General features: G+C 35.4%; 1 protein-coding gene across 2 annotated transcripts in view; it reads right to left on the reverse strand.

Annotated features, from left to right (window-relative positions):
* Nucleotides 1-2833: 2833 nt before the first annotated feature.
* Nucleotides 2834-15991, reverse strand: part of ICE2 (interactor of little elongation complex ELL subunit 2) — a 67132-nt gene continuing 53974 nt past the window's right edge. The window contains exons 13-16 of one of the 2 annotated variants that reach the window (XM_005903843.3): nt 11267-11351; nt 9769-9819; nt 6598-6856; nt 2834-4903 (exon numbers count right to left, since the gene is read on the reverse strand). In XM_005903843.3, coding sequence (XP_005903905.1) covers nt 4781-4903; nt 6598-6856; nt 9769-9819; nt 11267-11351 — 518 coding nt within the window. In that variant the 3' untranslated portion in view covers nt 2834-4780. Of the gene's footprint in view, nt 4904-6597; nt 6929-9768; nt 9820-11266; nt 11352-15991 lie in introns of those variants that run through there. The other variant, XM_070377999.1, reaches the window with a different exon arrangement.

A 15991-nucleotide genomic window follows, 5' to 3' on the forward strand; every position in this document is an offset into this window, starting at 1 on the left:
CAGTGAGAGACTGAGGAGGCCCACCATGACCACGGTGAGCTTTCCTGGAAGCAGATGTTCCAGCCCCATGCAAGCCTTCAGACGACTGCAGCCCCAGCCAACAGCTTGATGAGACCCTGAGCCTGAGGCACCCAGGCAAGCTGCATCTGAACTCCTGACCCACAGAAAGTCTGAGATAATTATTTATGGACTTGCCTGGTGGTAGAGTGGATAGGAATCCACCTGTCAATGCAGGGGACACGGGCTCAATCCCTGGTCTGGGAAGATTCCACATGCCAAGGAGCAACTAAGCCTTTGCACCACAACTACTGAGCCCACATGCTGCAACTACTGAAGCCCATGAGCCTAGAGCCTGTGGTCCACAACAAGAGAAGCCACTGCAATGAGAAGCTCCTGCACTGCCACAGAGTAGCCCTGGCTCTCTGCAACTAGAGAAAGCCTATGTGCAGCAATGAAGACCCAGCAGGGCCAAAAATAAATAAATTTTTAAAGAGAGTCTTAAAACATACCTACTCTTTAAAAAAATAATAATAATTTGTGGTTTTAACTAGCTAAGTTTTGGGCTAATTTTTTTTTTTTTTTTTTTTTGTTCCCTGTGCTATACAGTAGGAATGTATTGGTTATCCACTTTGAACACTCTGATTGTTAAAGTTTATTTATTATTATTTTTTTTATTTTATTTTTTTTTTTTATAGCTAATGTAAGTGGAAGCCAGGATTTGAAACCATGTCTTCCTTTTTCTAACCCCTTTCTCCAAATTAGACTAATCTTTCATTTGATTATGCCTCAAGTTCAATATTTATTAGTTACATTATAATGATTTTCTATCTCCTATACTATAGTTACAAGGACATGTTTTCAATGGAAGAAAGAGACATTTTAAATGAAAAACATTTATCATGTTTCAGTAATTATCCTCAAACTCAGAGGAAACAATGAAATGTTAAGAACAGTAATAGGCTTGAGTGATAATTTCTGCCAATTCATAATTAGCCCCTAAATCTATGACCTTAGCCAAGCCACTTATAGTCTCTGGGCAGTAGTGTATATATGTGAATGCTCTCCTATATTCCAGGATTGTTATGGAAGTCAAACAAGTGTGAAAGCAGTGGCCATCTTCCCCAAATCCCTTATTTCCCTCTATTTTTTCACATCATTTAACATCTTATTCCAAAACCATGTCATATGATGTAAATATGTAAGTTCCGTAATTAAACCAGTTTGTAAACTCTGCATGGGCAGAGAGGCAGATAACTAGTTTTTAATGACATATCACAAACTTCTAAATTAGGTGTGGTAGGGAGTAGAAAATCACTTTTCTGGAAATATTATATACCATGGGCTTCACAGGTGGTGCAGTGGTAAAGAATGTATCTGCAATTGGAGGATAATTGTTTTACAATATTGTGTTAGTTTCTGCCATATATCAACATGAATTAGCCATAGGGATACATTATATCCTCTCCATCTTAAAATTCCCTACTTCCCACCCCATCCCACCCATCTAGGTGTCACAAAGGACTGGATTTGATCTCCCTGTGTCATATAGCAAATTCCCACTGGCTATCTATTTTACACATGGTAACATATGTTTCACTGTGACTCTCTCAATTCATCTCATCCTCTCCTTCCCCCATTGTGTCCATAAGTCTTTTCTTTATATCTGCATCTCCTTTGTTGCCCTGCAATTAGGTTTGTCAGTATCATCTTTCTAGATTTGGGTTAATATAAAGTATTTTTCTCTTTCTGACTTACTTTACTCTGTATAATAGGCTCTAGGTTCATCCACTTCGTTAGAATTGACTCATAGATGTTCCTTTTTATAGCTGAGTAATACTCTGTTGTGTATATGAACCACAGCTTGTCTGTTCAGCTGTCAGTGGGCATCTGTTGCTTCTGTGTCCTAGCTAGTGTGGGATAGTACTAGTTTCTTATATAGTAATAATAGCACATCCAGCCCAGAATTCAAGGGATACAAGTGATGAAAGGAAATGAACGTGTTAAGCAAGCCCTCCTCTTGCTCTAGTCACACTCTTCATCCTTTCTAAGTAGTGTATTTACAAAGTATCCCATGAGGAACCTGGAAGCCATATTTTACTCCCCCTACAAACTATATCACCAAGTTGTCAGTTTTTTCTCTTATCACTTGAGCCTGGCCCTATTTTTATTACTTTAATTCATTTTTCAATTATTATAACATAACTTTGCAACTTTTCTACTTCCCTACAGTCTTTCCCAGCTCCATTCCATTCTCTACACTAATGCCAACAAGAACTTTTTCAAAATTATACCTGATCATGTTATTTATTTTTATTAAAAAATCACTACTTGTTCCCACACTGCAGAGGACAGAATTCAAATGCCATAGCATCGCACGCCTGTCCCTGTCCTATAGCTCCTTCTCTCTCTCCCATGCTCACAGCCTACACTCTGGCTGGCGGTCACCTCTGCATATGCTGCTTTCTTTTTGTGTGGAAGACCTTTCATTCTTTCCTTGTAACTCTTACTTATTTTTAAAGGCGCAGCTCAAGGTTTATCCAGACCTTCCTCCTTAATTATCAGGTCCTGGTTAGATGACTTCCTTACTTTACTTTCTTGGGGTACTTACCACAAAGATCAGTATTGTGTCTGCCACTAGAAGGTTAGCTCATGGGAAGACCAAAATCTATCTTTGATACTGAGATATTCATCTATTCATATATTCAAGTTCTATCTACTGAGCGACTTATGTATTACGTATGTTATACACAAATGAACAAAACATATATGCCCCGCCTTGGCATAGCTTGTAATCTATTTAAGAAGAAAGACAGTAATAAGTACAATAAACAAATATTCTGATACATGAGTAAGAATTTTATGAGAGTAAACATGGGGACCAATTTTAGGTTGTGTGGCACACAGGTACACTCAAACATTTACTGAATGAAATGTTTATACCTTCACCACAGAGATTATGTAGGCCAGGCTCATTATATCCTTGCCAATACTGACTGTTTTTGTTTTTTTAAAAACATCTTTGCTCGTACTGTCAATGTCACTTTCTTGCTTATACATTCTCAGTACTAAAAATCAATAAAAAGAACACAAATTCAAATATACATTAAAAAAAAGAAGCTTGATTAAGCACAAGTGGAAAACAAAAACTAGCTTTATATATATTATCAGAGTTACTCTAATAGATGGCTAAGATAATTTTAAAATAATCTCTTATAAGATCACACATTTTATTGAGTAAAAACTAAAACTAAAAAAATGAAAGTCATGTCTTTCTGGTATTCAGAAGTCTAAAGTAATCATTGCTTAGCTTTTCTAAAAGAGAAAATTACTAGGGAATCCCTGCCTCTCCCATGGTTCACTGCCAAATGATTCACAAGTAGAGTATTTCAGGAAATATGGGTATGTGACAAAAGTTAAAAAAAAAAATCATGACTATTGAAACAAAGCTTAATATTTTAAAAAGGGAATGGCAGGATGAGGAAACTATATATTAAAATATATAAGACAATTTCATTAATAACTAGTCATTAATTTAAAATATTATATAACCAACCAAAAAACTCAAAACAAAACTTGGTAGTAAAAAGAATATTTAAATGCTACTTACAACAGCTGAGAAGGTCACTGGGGCTAATTTCCTATATTAATATAAAATGCATAAAAAAATTCCAAAACCAAATTTTGCCTTGGATTATAAAGCTTGTATTTTATAAATTAAATGAGTTCATCCCTTCATAAATACAAATAGTTGGCTATAATAACATTAAATGATTGGCCCTTTCCTAAATTCACCTTCATGGTCCTGAAAATTTTAAATTAATTAGTATAGATGAGGAAAAAGAGCTTCTGTTTTACATGTTAGTCTTTCTAGTTGAAATATGAGATTTCTCTGGAAAATACACTCATCTGTTTGTTTTTAGTAGTGTATTTCAACACCTAGCCAGGATTTGTGCCAAGGGACAGAGGCAGTCACCGAACCTGTTACACCACAAGCTTTTTTTTTTTTAAACAAATTGATGATTGCCCAACAAAAAACTGTTAACTTTCTTGTGAATTTACATAGGCAGAGAGCTTTTTATTTTTCTTTTTGGCTTCTGCAATGGAATTTCACCAGTTTTTAAAGGTATTAACTTTGTAACCTGCAACAATCATCATTTTAAATCAGTATAGAAAAACTGTCAGATAGGTCAGAAATAGGGTTTACGTAAGTCAAAATTATCTCTGACAGTAGCAAGATTTAACCTTCTGAGCAAACCCCAATAGACCAGCATTACAACTGAAATGATTAACCTAATGTGTAGTTGCTAAGTCATGTCTGACTTTTTGAGACCCCATGGACTGTAGCCTGCCAGGTTCTCCTGTCTATGGGATTCTCCAGGCAAGAATACTGGAATGGGTTGCTATTTCCTCCTCCAGGATTAATCTAATACATAATGATAAATATTGCTCTTGAAAGAGCAAATTATTTTCCTACTTTTTTTTTTGCTAAAGGTCTAGTATAAAAATATTTTCTTCTCTCTGTATTTCCCTGCCACGATAATGCTAAAACATATCTATAGTCTCCTCAAACCTCAGGTGTTAAGGGCATATTAGCCTGTTTGAGTTGGAACACTGCTTCACATAGTCCAAGCGTTTTTTTAAGGCACTCTAAGAACTCTCAAGGACAGTAAAACAAAAACATTCCTGTTGCCTACAGATCTTTCAGGTATATTTTCCCTCAAATTTTTCTAAACTAAATGTTGTGATAACTGGTTTTTCTTTGTTTTCCATGGTACAGTCTTTAAGTTATTTTTCTTTTACTCGAAGCCACTCCTTCATTTTCAACTTGCTGAGCAGGCAGGCTTTTCGTTTCCACGGAAACTGAATTCCTGTGGCTTCGGGTAGGCATTCTTGTCCCACCAATCTAGGAGAAGCAGCAAAGAACAGGACAGTTTAACATGTTTACAATACAGTCAACTCTATTGTTTACACATGAAATAATTACCCTTCAAATTGTCCTTTATATATTTTTAGCCTCTAGCCACTTAACTGCCTCTATGCAAGCTTTAATCTGACAGTTTTAAAGTACGACAATTTCAAATAACAATCAGGGAAGCAGACAGATCAGGGTAAACTGAGAGAAGTAAAGAGGAAAATCACTCTTTTGTGATTTTTTTAAATTTGGAAAAGTTTGAAATGTTAAATGAGGAAATGAAGGAATGACAGACCTTTAGAGCAATGTGCTTACAATAATGAAACTGAAGGGCAGTGGAAAAGAAGAAATGAAAACTAAGAAGGGAGGGAAAGGAACTATAAGAAGGTCAGCGATGGTAAAGACAGAGAAGAAATTATGAATTCGAGAAACAGACAAAGAGTAAGAAAAACATAAGAGTCCAAAAGAGAAGAAAGATACAAAGAATAAATGTGAAAGGAAGAGAAAATAAGACTCCTGTTTGAAACGAAAACTGAAAAATACCCAACAAAAACTGTAGCTAAAATGACTTAAAATACTGATAACTCATTCTGTCTATTCTTTCACTTGTTCCAACTAATTAACCACATTTATGTATTTTCTTGGCCAAAGTTAACAATGTACAAGAAGTTGTCATTTCTAAAAGGATTCTCTCAATAATAAGAGTGGAGAATTGAAAAATATAAACAACCTTTGTAAACCATAAAACCACTGTAAATTACAAAATAATCCTCAGTATCTGCATTCTAGCTATTTCTCCAAAGGAATTGTGGACATTTGCAGATTAATACAGAAAGAAAAAAAAACAGGAAATATCTACATGATATACAAGCGATAGATGTTGTGGAGTGAAATATTGAGAAGAATAGAGGACTCAATAATTTTTGACTCAAAGATTTTTGGCAGCAGGAAAGGAAAAGTCAGATTCACTCACAGAGAAGAAAAGTTTTCCTTCAACTAAACTCGAACTGGAACTTCTTACATGATACAAAGAATGGGCTACATGGTAAACAGTATCTCTAACAATGGTTTTACAAAAGTTTCTGAGAAATATCATTCAACTGTTATTTCTAGGAAGGATGCTATAAAGAGTATAACATTAATTATAACTAAAATATTGAGTTATAAAAAATACTTAGCATTAAAACACAATTTACTTAACATTTTATTGTACTTTTAATAAGGCACTGCAGTCACTAATTACTAACACTTGTTTTTATATTTTTCCATATCCTACTTATCAATTTTTAATTGCATCACCATAATTTTATTCTATGTATTCTTCTGCAAATTGCCTCAAATATTTAATGAAATAAAAAAGTATACATAAAAACTGAAAAAAAATTATAACTCTGCTTTTCATAGGAACATAGGGATTTAACTATGTGGTTGCCTTGCTCATGCCCTCACTGGGCAGGCTAATAGAATTTTCTTTAGTTGACTATAAACCTAACAAAAAACAGAAAGTTTTGCTAAAATGATGGGTTCACAAGAGCATACAACTTTACCTATCGTTCCAATAAACACTGTTTTTAGAATGGTGTTGTGATTAACATGGCAAATATGGACACCAGGTTGAAATGCATAGCGAAACAGATTAATAATAAACAACCTAGTGGAACATTTTATTTCAGAAAAGATCCTACCTTTTGTTGCGCTGTGGGACCCAGTGACTTAGGTGGAAAAGTACAAGGTATTCTTCCGTGATGGATATGATATGGTAACAAGAGACTGGGATCTAAAGGGACCCAGGGAACCGAGAGGCTGGAAGGCACACCAGGAAGGCCACAATGTGTTTTATGCAAGTTGTACGCTGTCCTAGTAACTTTTCCATCAGAGGTTTTGTAGATCAGGAGCGAAGAATCTTCTGCGGCGTGAGACAACAAGTAGGAACCCTCCTGCAAGCTAAATTCACACAGTAAAACTCAACTCACTGATTCACTGTGTCAATTTCAATAGCATTTTCTTAATCATGACCTATTAATAAAATAAAAAAACAATTAGGGGAATGGGACATCATCTCTAAAAACACTCTGTTGATCAAATAAGATTTAAGAATCTTCTAATCTATTTTCATGCCTTTTTAGCAACTAGTTTTAGTTCTTATTCCAAGTTCAGGATATATAATTATTTTCTTTTCATTGTTATGTCAGTCAATTTGGAAGTTTTCAATAATTTAATGGGAGACAAATAGTCTGCCTAATTCTCTAATTCCTGGACAACACATAACGAAAAGTACACAGACATATGAGTATGTAAGAACACATACATACCGTTTCTATACACAACATTTAATTAAACAAGCACTGTAACTACTTTCTATCTACTAACAGGTGAACAGAGATAGAAAGGTGAATGTGACACACTACACTGAAAAGTTTAAAATAAAGCGGCAGAAACAGTTAACAGAACAATCACAATATGAGGGGCCCTGAGAATAATAGCAACCTAAGCAGTTAATAGGTACTGAATGTTTATCATGAACTAACTGTTGCACTGTTTATGTCCTTTTTGTCATTAAATCCTACACAACAACAACAACAACAACAACAAATCCTACACAACAAATCTTGAAGGGATAAAATTAGTAACTCCATATTAGAGACAAACAAAAATTAGACATATTAAGTAATTTGCCCAAGTTCTGAGTGCAGGACCTGCATATAAACCCAGGCAATCAAACACCAAAAAAAACCCATACCCTTTATTGTGATCCTCTACTATCACAATAAGAAGTTCTGTCAAATTTGCATTAAACCCTTTCTCTTTAGAAAGCTTTAAGGAATTCAGTGTACCAACATGAAGAGGTAAAAGGATATGATTGACATCCTGTGTGTTCCTTTTTTGTTGTTGTTTTTACACTCTTCCAGTGCAAAGGTACTATGGAGGATATCAGTTCTTCCTCACAATCTATCATTAAAAACAAGGATTAATCATACTTATAAGTCATTCTTCTCTAGAATTTGTGAACATTACCCATCAATGGCTTGTAAATGTGATTAAGGACACAATGTAACAACAAAAGCAAAAATGTGAATAATGTACTTTGGAGATGGAGTAAGGGACTACAATCTAAGAAATATAGGTATTTTTCCAAAGAAGGCATCAGATCAGATCAGATCAGTCGCTCAGTCGTGTCCGACTCTTTGCGACCCCATGAATCGCAGCACGCCAGCCTCCCTGTCCATTACCAACTCCCGGAGTTCACTCAGACTCACGTCCATCAAGTCAGTGATGCCATCTAGCCATCTCATCCTCTGTCGTCCCCTTCTCCTCCTGCCCCCAATCCCTCCCAGCATCAGAGTCTTTTCCAATGAGTCAACTCTTCGCATGAGCTGGCCAAGTACTGGAGTTTCAGCTTTAGCATCATTCCTTTCAAAGAAATCCCAGGGCTGATCTCCTTCAGAATGGACTGGTTGGATGGCCAATACCATTAATCATCAGGGAAATGCAAATCAAAACCACAATGATATACCACCTCACTCCTGTCAGAATGGCTATCACCAATAAGACAATAAATAAGTGTTGGCAAGGATGTGGAGAAAAAGGAATCCTTGTACACTACTGGTGGGATTATAAATTATGCAGCCACTATGGGAAAGAGTAGGGAGGTACCTCAAAAAATTGAAAATTGAACTGTCATATGATCCAGCAATTCTACTCTTGGGTATTCATCATATATCAAAAGATATATAAACACCAATGTTCACTGCAGTATTATTTATAAAAGCCAAGATAGAGAAGCAAGTTAAGTGTCTACTGATGAACAGATAAATAAGATGTGATAAAAGTACAATGGAATACTGCTGCTGCTGCTAAGTCGCTTCAGTCGTGTCCGACTCTGTGCGACCCCATGGACTGCAGCCCACCAGGCTCCTCCGTCCATGGGATTTTCCAGGCAAGAGTGCTGGAGTGGGACGCCATTGCCTTCTCCGACAATGGAATACTACTCAGTCATAAAAAATGAAATCTTGCATTTGCAGCAACATGGCTGTATCTAGAAGTTATTGTGCCATGTGAAACAAGTCAGAGAAAGACAAATACCATACGACCTTACGTATATATGGAATCTGAAAAGCAAAAGAAACAAAAGTAAGATAGACTTACAGACACATAAACAAAAGGGTGGTTGCTGACTGAGGATAGTATGTGTGTGGAGAAACAGGCACAGGGGGCTGAGGAGGTACAAACCTCCAATTATAAATAAGTCACAAGGATGTAACACACAGCATAAAGAATATAATTGTAACAACTTTGTATGGAGATATATGGTTATTAGACTTATTGCAATCACTTCATAATGTATGAAAATATCAAATCACTATCTAGTATACCTGAAACTAACATAATATTGTACACTAACTATATTTCAATTAAAAAAGAAAAGAAATACAAGCAGCCACTAGAAGCTGAAAATTAGGCAAGGAAACAACTGATTCCTAAGAGCCTCCAGAAGGGGCCAGCCCTGCTGACACAAGTTTAGTCCATTGAAGAGAATTTCAGATCTTTGAGCTGCAGAACTACAAGAGAATAAATTTGAGTTGTCTGAAGCCATTAAGTTTGTGATAATTTGTTACAGTGGCAATAGGAAGCCATTATAATATCTGTACAGAAAAAAATGTTTAACTGTAAGCTCAGTAAAGCCAGATGTTATTATATTTCCTTCCTATTTATATTTTCACAATTCCACTTTGACACAACAGAATAAATTTTGTATTTCTAGGTTATTTTCTGTCTATTCCTAACAAGATGTATTCAAAGTTTTTTCACCCAAGAAAATTAGACATACCAATGAAAAACGCCTCCAGAGTACTTACCTACTTAATTTTCTTAGAATGTGTTGGAGGATGTTAAATAAACTTGAAATCCTATTAAACAGAAGAAATCCAAATAAAATTAAGGAACAAAAAAACTTACTCTTAACAACTGTAACTCCTTGGGAAAAGAAATGTCTCAATAACAAAACAACAGATGAAATAATGTAAAACAAATATCTAAATGTATTTCTAACTTGACTGAATTTTAGTATTTACTTCATTTTTGCCATTTTCTGATTTCCCTTAAAAATCATAAAGTATTTTGGCTTGTGTCAGTCAGAGCAGTGATGAGTAAAGAGATCACTATTTTAAGCTATGATTTTTTTTTAAAGAATGTATTTCCCTTTGAGTTCGTGTTTTTTAAAAAAATGTTTTTGTTTTTATGGCTATACCACGCAGCATATGGGATCCTAGTTCCCCCACCAGGCATCAACCCCCCTGCACTGGTTCATGGAGTCTTAACCACTGGACTGACAGGAAAGTCTCTCAAACTATAAATGTTTTAATAAGTTTCTAAGTTTAAAATTTTTGAAGTTTAAAACGTCTTTAGCAGAATTAATCTGCAGAGGAGTTTGCCTTTTAGAGATGGTGGTGGTGAATTTCAAAGAAATTGAGAGGTACTTTAAATGAATAAGAGGAAATGAAATATAAGATATTGATTTAAATATCCCTTCTAGACCTACATTCATTCCCTTGATTATTTATTTAAAAAATGGTTTTCATTGGGAGAGGTAGAGCAGGCAGTGCATAAATGTACGGAAAAGCTTTTCTATTCACATATGTAAATAAAAAGTTACCCATCAAAAGAAGTAATACTTATAACAGATGTTTAAGTATAAGCAAGGAAGTCAAACTTGAATCTACAGCCTTCAAAAACTATGACAAGCCCCAAAGCTGGAACTACAGAACTAATATAAGTCAGGGCAATTTCCCATCCTTTCAGATGAATCAAACATATTAACTACCAACTGTCATCCTAGCTCAGCAGTGTGCTCTGGGGAAAGTCACTCCAAGTTCCAGTTTCCTCATGTATAAAATGTAGATTAAAGGTACCACCAGTTCTTCCTGGAAAGTTGTGAGATGCAAATTAAATTAATTTCAATCTGATGTACAGTAACAGTTGGTAGAAGAACAAATTTTTAGAAGTTAGAATACCTGAATGAGTGTATATATCCCTGAGCTCAAAGTCTGACTGGCCTATTTATTCCCACCTCTGGAAAGAAGTGAAATATGTTTGCCCATACTTCACCAAGATGGAAGACTCCTCTATTGTTTTAGCCTCCTTTGTCTTAAGTAGAAATACTGGTGCCACTAGAACATTTAATTTGGAGATGGAAATGATTAATGTAAAATGGATCACAAACTGGGTCAAGGAAAGCCTCAATTTATAAAAGGATGAAAGTCTTGAAAATAAATAATTTAAACCAATATTTAGTGATAAAGGAAAATTAATGATCACGTTAACAAGCTTTTAAATTCCTACCACAAAATTTCTTACTTGAGTGCTGAAAGTTTTTCTTTCAATTCTTCTGAGGTAATTTCTTCAAGCAGGAAAAGCTTTGATGTAAATGCATCAATATGTCCTAAAATAAAAGATCAAACTTAAAAAGAACAATTGCTGTATTTAAAAATCAAAAAAGCTAAGTTATCCAATCTTTTTAAAGATGTTTTTACACAATTGTCATAATTATAAAGGAACTTTATATTCTAAAAAGAGAAATAGACATTTTATTAAGTTTATTAAGTAAAGCTGTACTTTAAAATAATACCAGAAGTCAGATTATAAAGGAATATGTATTAATTCTAAAATATTTGCTGAACATAGAAAAGTTTATACATGTCCACATCAAAAAAATCATCTCTAAGTCTACAATTTAAGAACTGTTGAAACAGTGGTTTCTAATTTCTAGTAAAACTTTCATTTTTATGGAAATTAAATTTTTAGAGAGCTTCCCAGGTGGTGCTGGGGTTCCCAGTGGTTCAGCAGTAAAGAATCTGCCTGGAATGCAGGCACCATAGGAGATGTGGGTTTGATCCCTGGGTCAGGAACATCCCCTGGAGCAGAGCATGGCAACCCACTCCAGTATTCTTGCCTGGAGAATGCCATGGACAGAAGAACCTGGTGGCCTACAGTCCACAGTGTTGCAAAGAGCCATGACTGAAGCAACTTAGCATTCATGTATGCATGTACCATAATATTATAAAAGCAAGCAGATAAAATATAGTTTGGGTATGATAAATACATTACTCAGACAAACTTGGTTAAGGTAAAAACTTGGCTTAATTATTCACAATAGCCAAGATGTGCATAACCTAAGTGTCCACCAACAGATGAAAGGATAAAGGTGTGATACACACACAAATAATGGAATATTATTCATCCATGAATTGGATGCTAAGTGAAATAAGTCAGAAAGAGAAAGATATATACTGCATGATAACTTATATGAGGAATCCGGGGGAATAAAAGTCAAACTCAAAGAAAGAAGTAGAAAAGTGGTTCTCAGGGGTTGGGGGCTAAAAGGGCACAAACCTTCAGCTACAAGATGAATAAGGTCTGAGGATCTAATGTATAACACAGTGACTCTAGCTGATAATAGTAGATTATATAACTGATATTTGCTAAGAGAGTACAACTCAAATGTTCTCATCCAAAAAAAAAAAAATACCTGGAGATGATGGATTTGTTAATTCAACTAGATGAGAGGAATTCTTTTACAATGTATACATACATCAAATCATTATGATGTATGATTTAAATATCTTAAAATGTTATTAGTTATACCTCAATAAACCTTAAAAAAATCTAGCTTATTTTTTAATTAAAGCACATGATAAGATTTCCTACGATTAAAAAAAAAAAAATCAAAATAGTCTGCTCCAAGTCTTACTTTCTTATAAACATGACCTAATTCTAGAATTCAAAGAAACAAAACAGCAAACTCTCATGATTACACTTGCACATGTTCTCCCACAAAACAGGTTGAGACACAACACTGAGGCCTGGGAATGTGCCAGGGAAGTGATACAAAAAATGGCGTTTAGTTAAATGTTATATAATCACATTCATACAAAACCCATGTTATTGCACCAGTCAAAAACATCAATCGCTAAGAGTATAATATTCACTAATGCTGAAAATAGTATCACTTTAATTTTTTTAGCTTCCAAAATTTGGTTATCAGAACACATGACCTGGATAGTTGACATCAATCATAATACAAAAAACCTGCAAATAATTTAGTATCTCATTTCTTGTCTTGCCCCCTTTCATTTCATCTGCTTTGTGCTCATAAAAAAGAATTAGAAATATTTTTACCAGATACTTTTCTTCTAAGACAACAAATCTTTTCCCATGCCTACTTATTCTTTCCTGTGCCAAGTTTCGGTTTCACCTCTGCATTTCTAACACTCATTACACAGTGACGTTTCTAATAAAAAGGACACAGTTTAATGGTTTAAAGACTGTCAAAAGGCAATAAATATTAAGCACAATAAAACAGTTTAGACATTTACTAAATGTGTCTTTGAGGAAACTCACAGGTCTTACCTTTTTAAAGCAATCTCAATGAAAAGTATGTATTATAGTATATGTCAAATACAGTTAGTCTAAAATATACAGAGAATACTGTACTAAGTTCCATGAGGGCTTCAATTCTCTCAACATTGGAACATTTTAACCAGTGGGCCTCAAATGAGTTCAGATGTTTATTTCCTCAGTCCTTGGGGCAACTGCACAAGACTTGGGATGGCAACAGCTTTCTGGCCTCGTAGACTCTTGCATATCACAGTATGCTATCCAAATACTTTTTTAAGTGTGTCAAGGTTGGAAAGGTTAGTTAATACAAATCAGGGCTTTACATACATGCATGAATTCATACATATATATATACACACACACACACACACATACATGTATATAGGCAGTCCCTATTCTACATGTAGTAGGGGATGATAAAAATAATCATGCATAAGTCAAAATTATGCAAGCGATTTTAATAATCAATGGGAAAAATTACAATTGCTCCATTACCTTTAAGATTTTTTGATCAAAACATTATAAATTCCCCATCAGTAATAAATGCATGGAGAAATGAAGACAGTAAAAACTAATCTTTATTTAGTAGACTATAAATTGCAAACACTGAGATTTAAAGTATTATTTCATTATAAAACTCATTAATAGTAGTCTGAATAGTGCTTGTCACTTTCTCCTGTTACAACTTATGATAGGGAGCAAGCACCTTTTCTATGCTGTGGAGGGGTTTCACACTTGCTGATTATTGTTGGATCAGCTCCCAACGTTATACCCTTTGCACTTTTAAGGTCATGAAATATCTCAAAGTGTTTCTTCAATGTAAAATACTGTGCCAGGGTCATTTCTTCATCCTTTATGCCACAAGCACTTTCCTTATTTATGTGAGTCAGTTCACTTTCACTAAGTTCCTCTGGTGGCTCATCTTGTCTCTTGAACCTCAGCAGTGTCAACATTTCTACTGTCAGTTATTTCTTCTATAACTCCATTTATATTCAATTCAAATTCCATTTGCAGCAGTATGGTCTTTTGTTTCTTTGCTGTGCTTTAATCTTTGTTGGCCAATTCCCTCTTCTGATTATCCACTTTTACAAAACATCATGTGAGTTTATCACTGGGAGACAAGGAGGGAACACAACTAGACATTTTGCTTTCTATGCATGATCTCAGTAACAGGTACACAGCGACCAAAAACACTGACAGACTCTTAAAGGAGTGATATGATTGGTGACTGGTCATGACGCAAGTCTGTTATTTATGTAGTGATCTGTGAACTGAAGAGTCAGCAGTAAAGTTGGTAGTTTACACAATTACAGTTAATATGCCTTTGTAACTGACATTTGTGGATATCAGAATAGCACAAAGGAAGGACTGCTTGTATGTCGACTGCAGAATTGATATACATTAGATAACTGAAAAGTAGATACAGAAGTTGTGGTAAGATGACTTTTGGAATTTTCTTTAGGGAGTACATATTAGTGTTTGGGGCAAGAGGGAAAAAATAACACAGCAATCTAAAGGAAGAGAAGAACATGTTCATAGCAAAGCAGGGAAAAAAAAACAAGTATTTTTATTCTACCTAAAAAGGAGACTAGGAGCTACAGGAAAGGTATTCAAGGTATGGTCCCTGGACTACCAGCATTAGCACCACCTGAGAACATGCTACAAACGCTAAAGTCTTAGGTTCCAATTCAGACCTATCGAATCAGACACTCCTAGGGTCAGGGCCAATAATCTTCAATCTAACAAGCTCTACAAACGACTGCGACACACAGTCAGTTTAGATAACTGCTGAACTGGAGTCCTATAAATCAATACACTCTTCAGTTCAGTAAGTGACATTTTGTATCTCTTGTGTTTTGTATGATACGCTGTATCTGAATCTCTCAATCACACATGTAAACTCTACTCTCACTTTTCTCTCCAAAAGATGTAATGTCAAAAAAAACAAAGAAAGCAAGCTCTAACGCACTGGTCCCCGGCTTTGATTTCTGAGAAGAAACTGTCTTAAATTTCTTTGAAATTTTGAGATCATAGAGCTGGGCAGGGAAAACTAACAATGAAATGCCACAGTTAAATGGAGGAGCGGCTAGCAAAGGTTGAGTGAGGAAAACACAGGTCACAACTTAGAAAGGACGAGGGTGCATGATTGCATGGGAAAGAAATAGGAGCACGTGGAAATTTTCTGGTTAAGATTTTATCCCAGTTTCTAAGACACAATGAATTATTTGTATTCAGTCACACTGATTAACATTGTTATACACACAGTGAGTGCTTCATTTTTGTTACCTCTGACCTCCTCCCTCCCCGTTTTTTCCTAGCCCTGTTTAAGGTTTACAGCAAAGTTATAAACACTTAAAAATTGTGACCAGGACTTCCCTGGTGGCACAGTGAATGAGGATCTGCCTGCCAATACAGGGGACACAGGTTTGATCCCTGGTCAGGGAGGATTCAAAATACTGCAAAGTAGCTAAAGCCCGTGCACCACAACTACTGCACCTGCATGCTGCAACTACTGGAGCCCACGTGCTTAGAGTCTGTGCTCCACAACAGGAGACGCTACTTAATGAGAAGCCCGTGCACTGCAATGAAGAGATGCCCCTGCTCGCTGCAACCAGAAAAGTCCAGCAACAAAGACCCAGCAAAACCAAAAATAAATAAATAAATACTTGAAAAAAACTGACTAAA

The sequence above is a fragment of the Bos mutus genome, chromosome 10 (assembly GCF_027580195.1).
Source record: "Bos mutus isolate GX-2022 chromosome 10, NWIPB_WYAK_1.1, whole genome shotgun sequence".
NCBI classification, from domain to species: Eukaryota; Metazoa; Chordata; class Mammalia; order Artiodactyla; family Bovidae; genus Bos; species Bos mutus.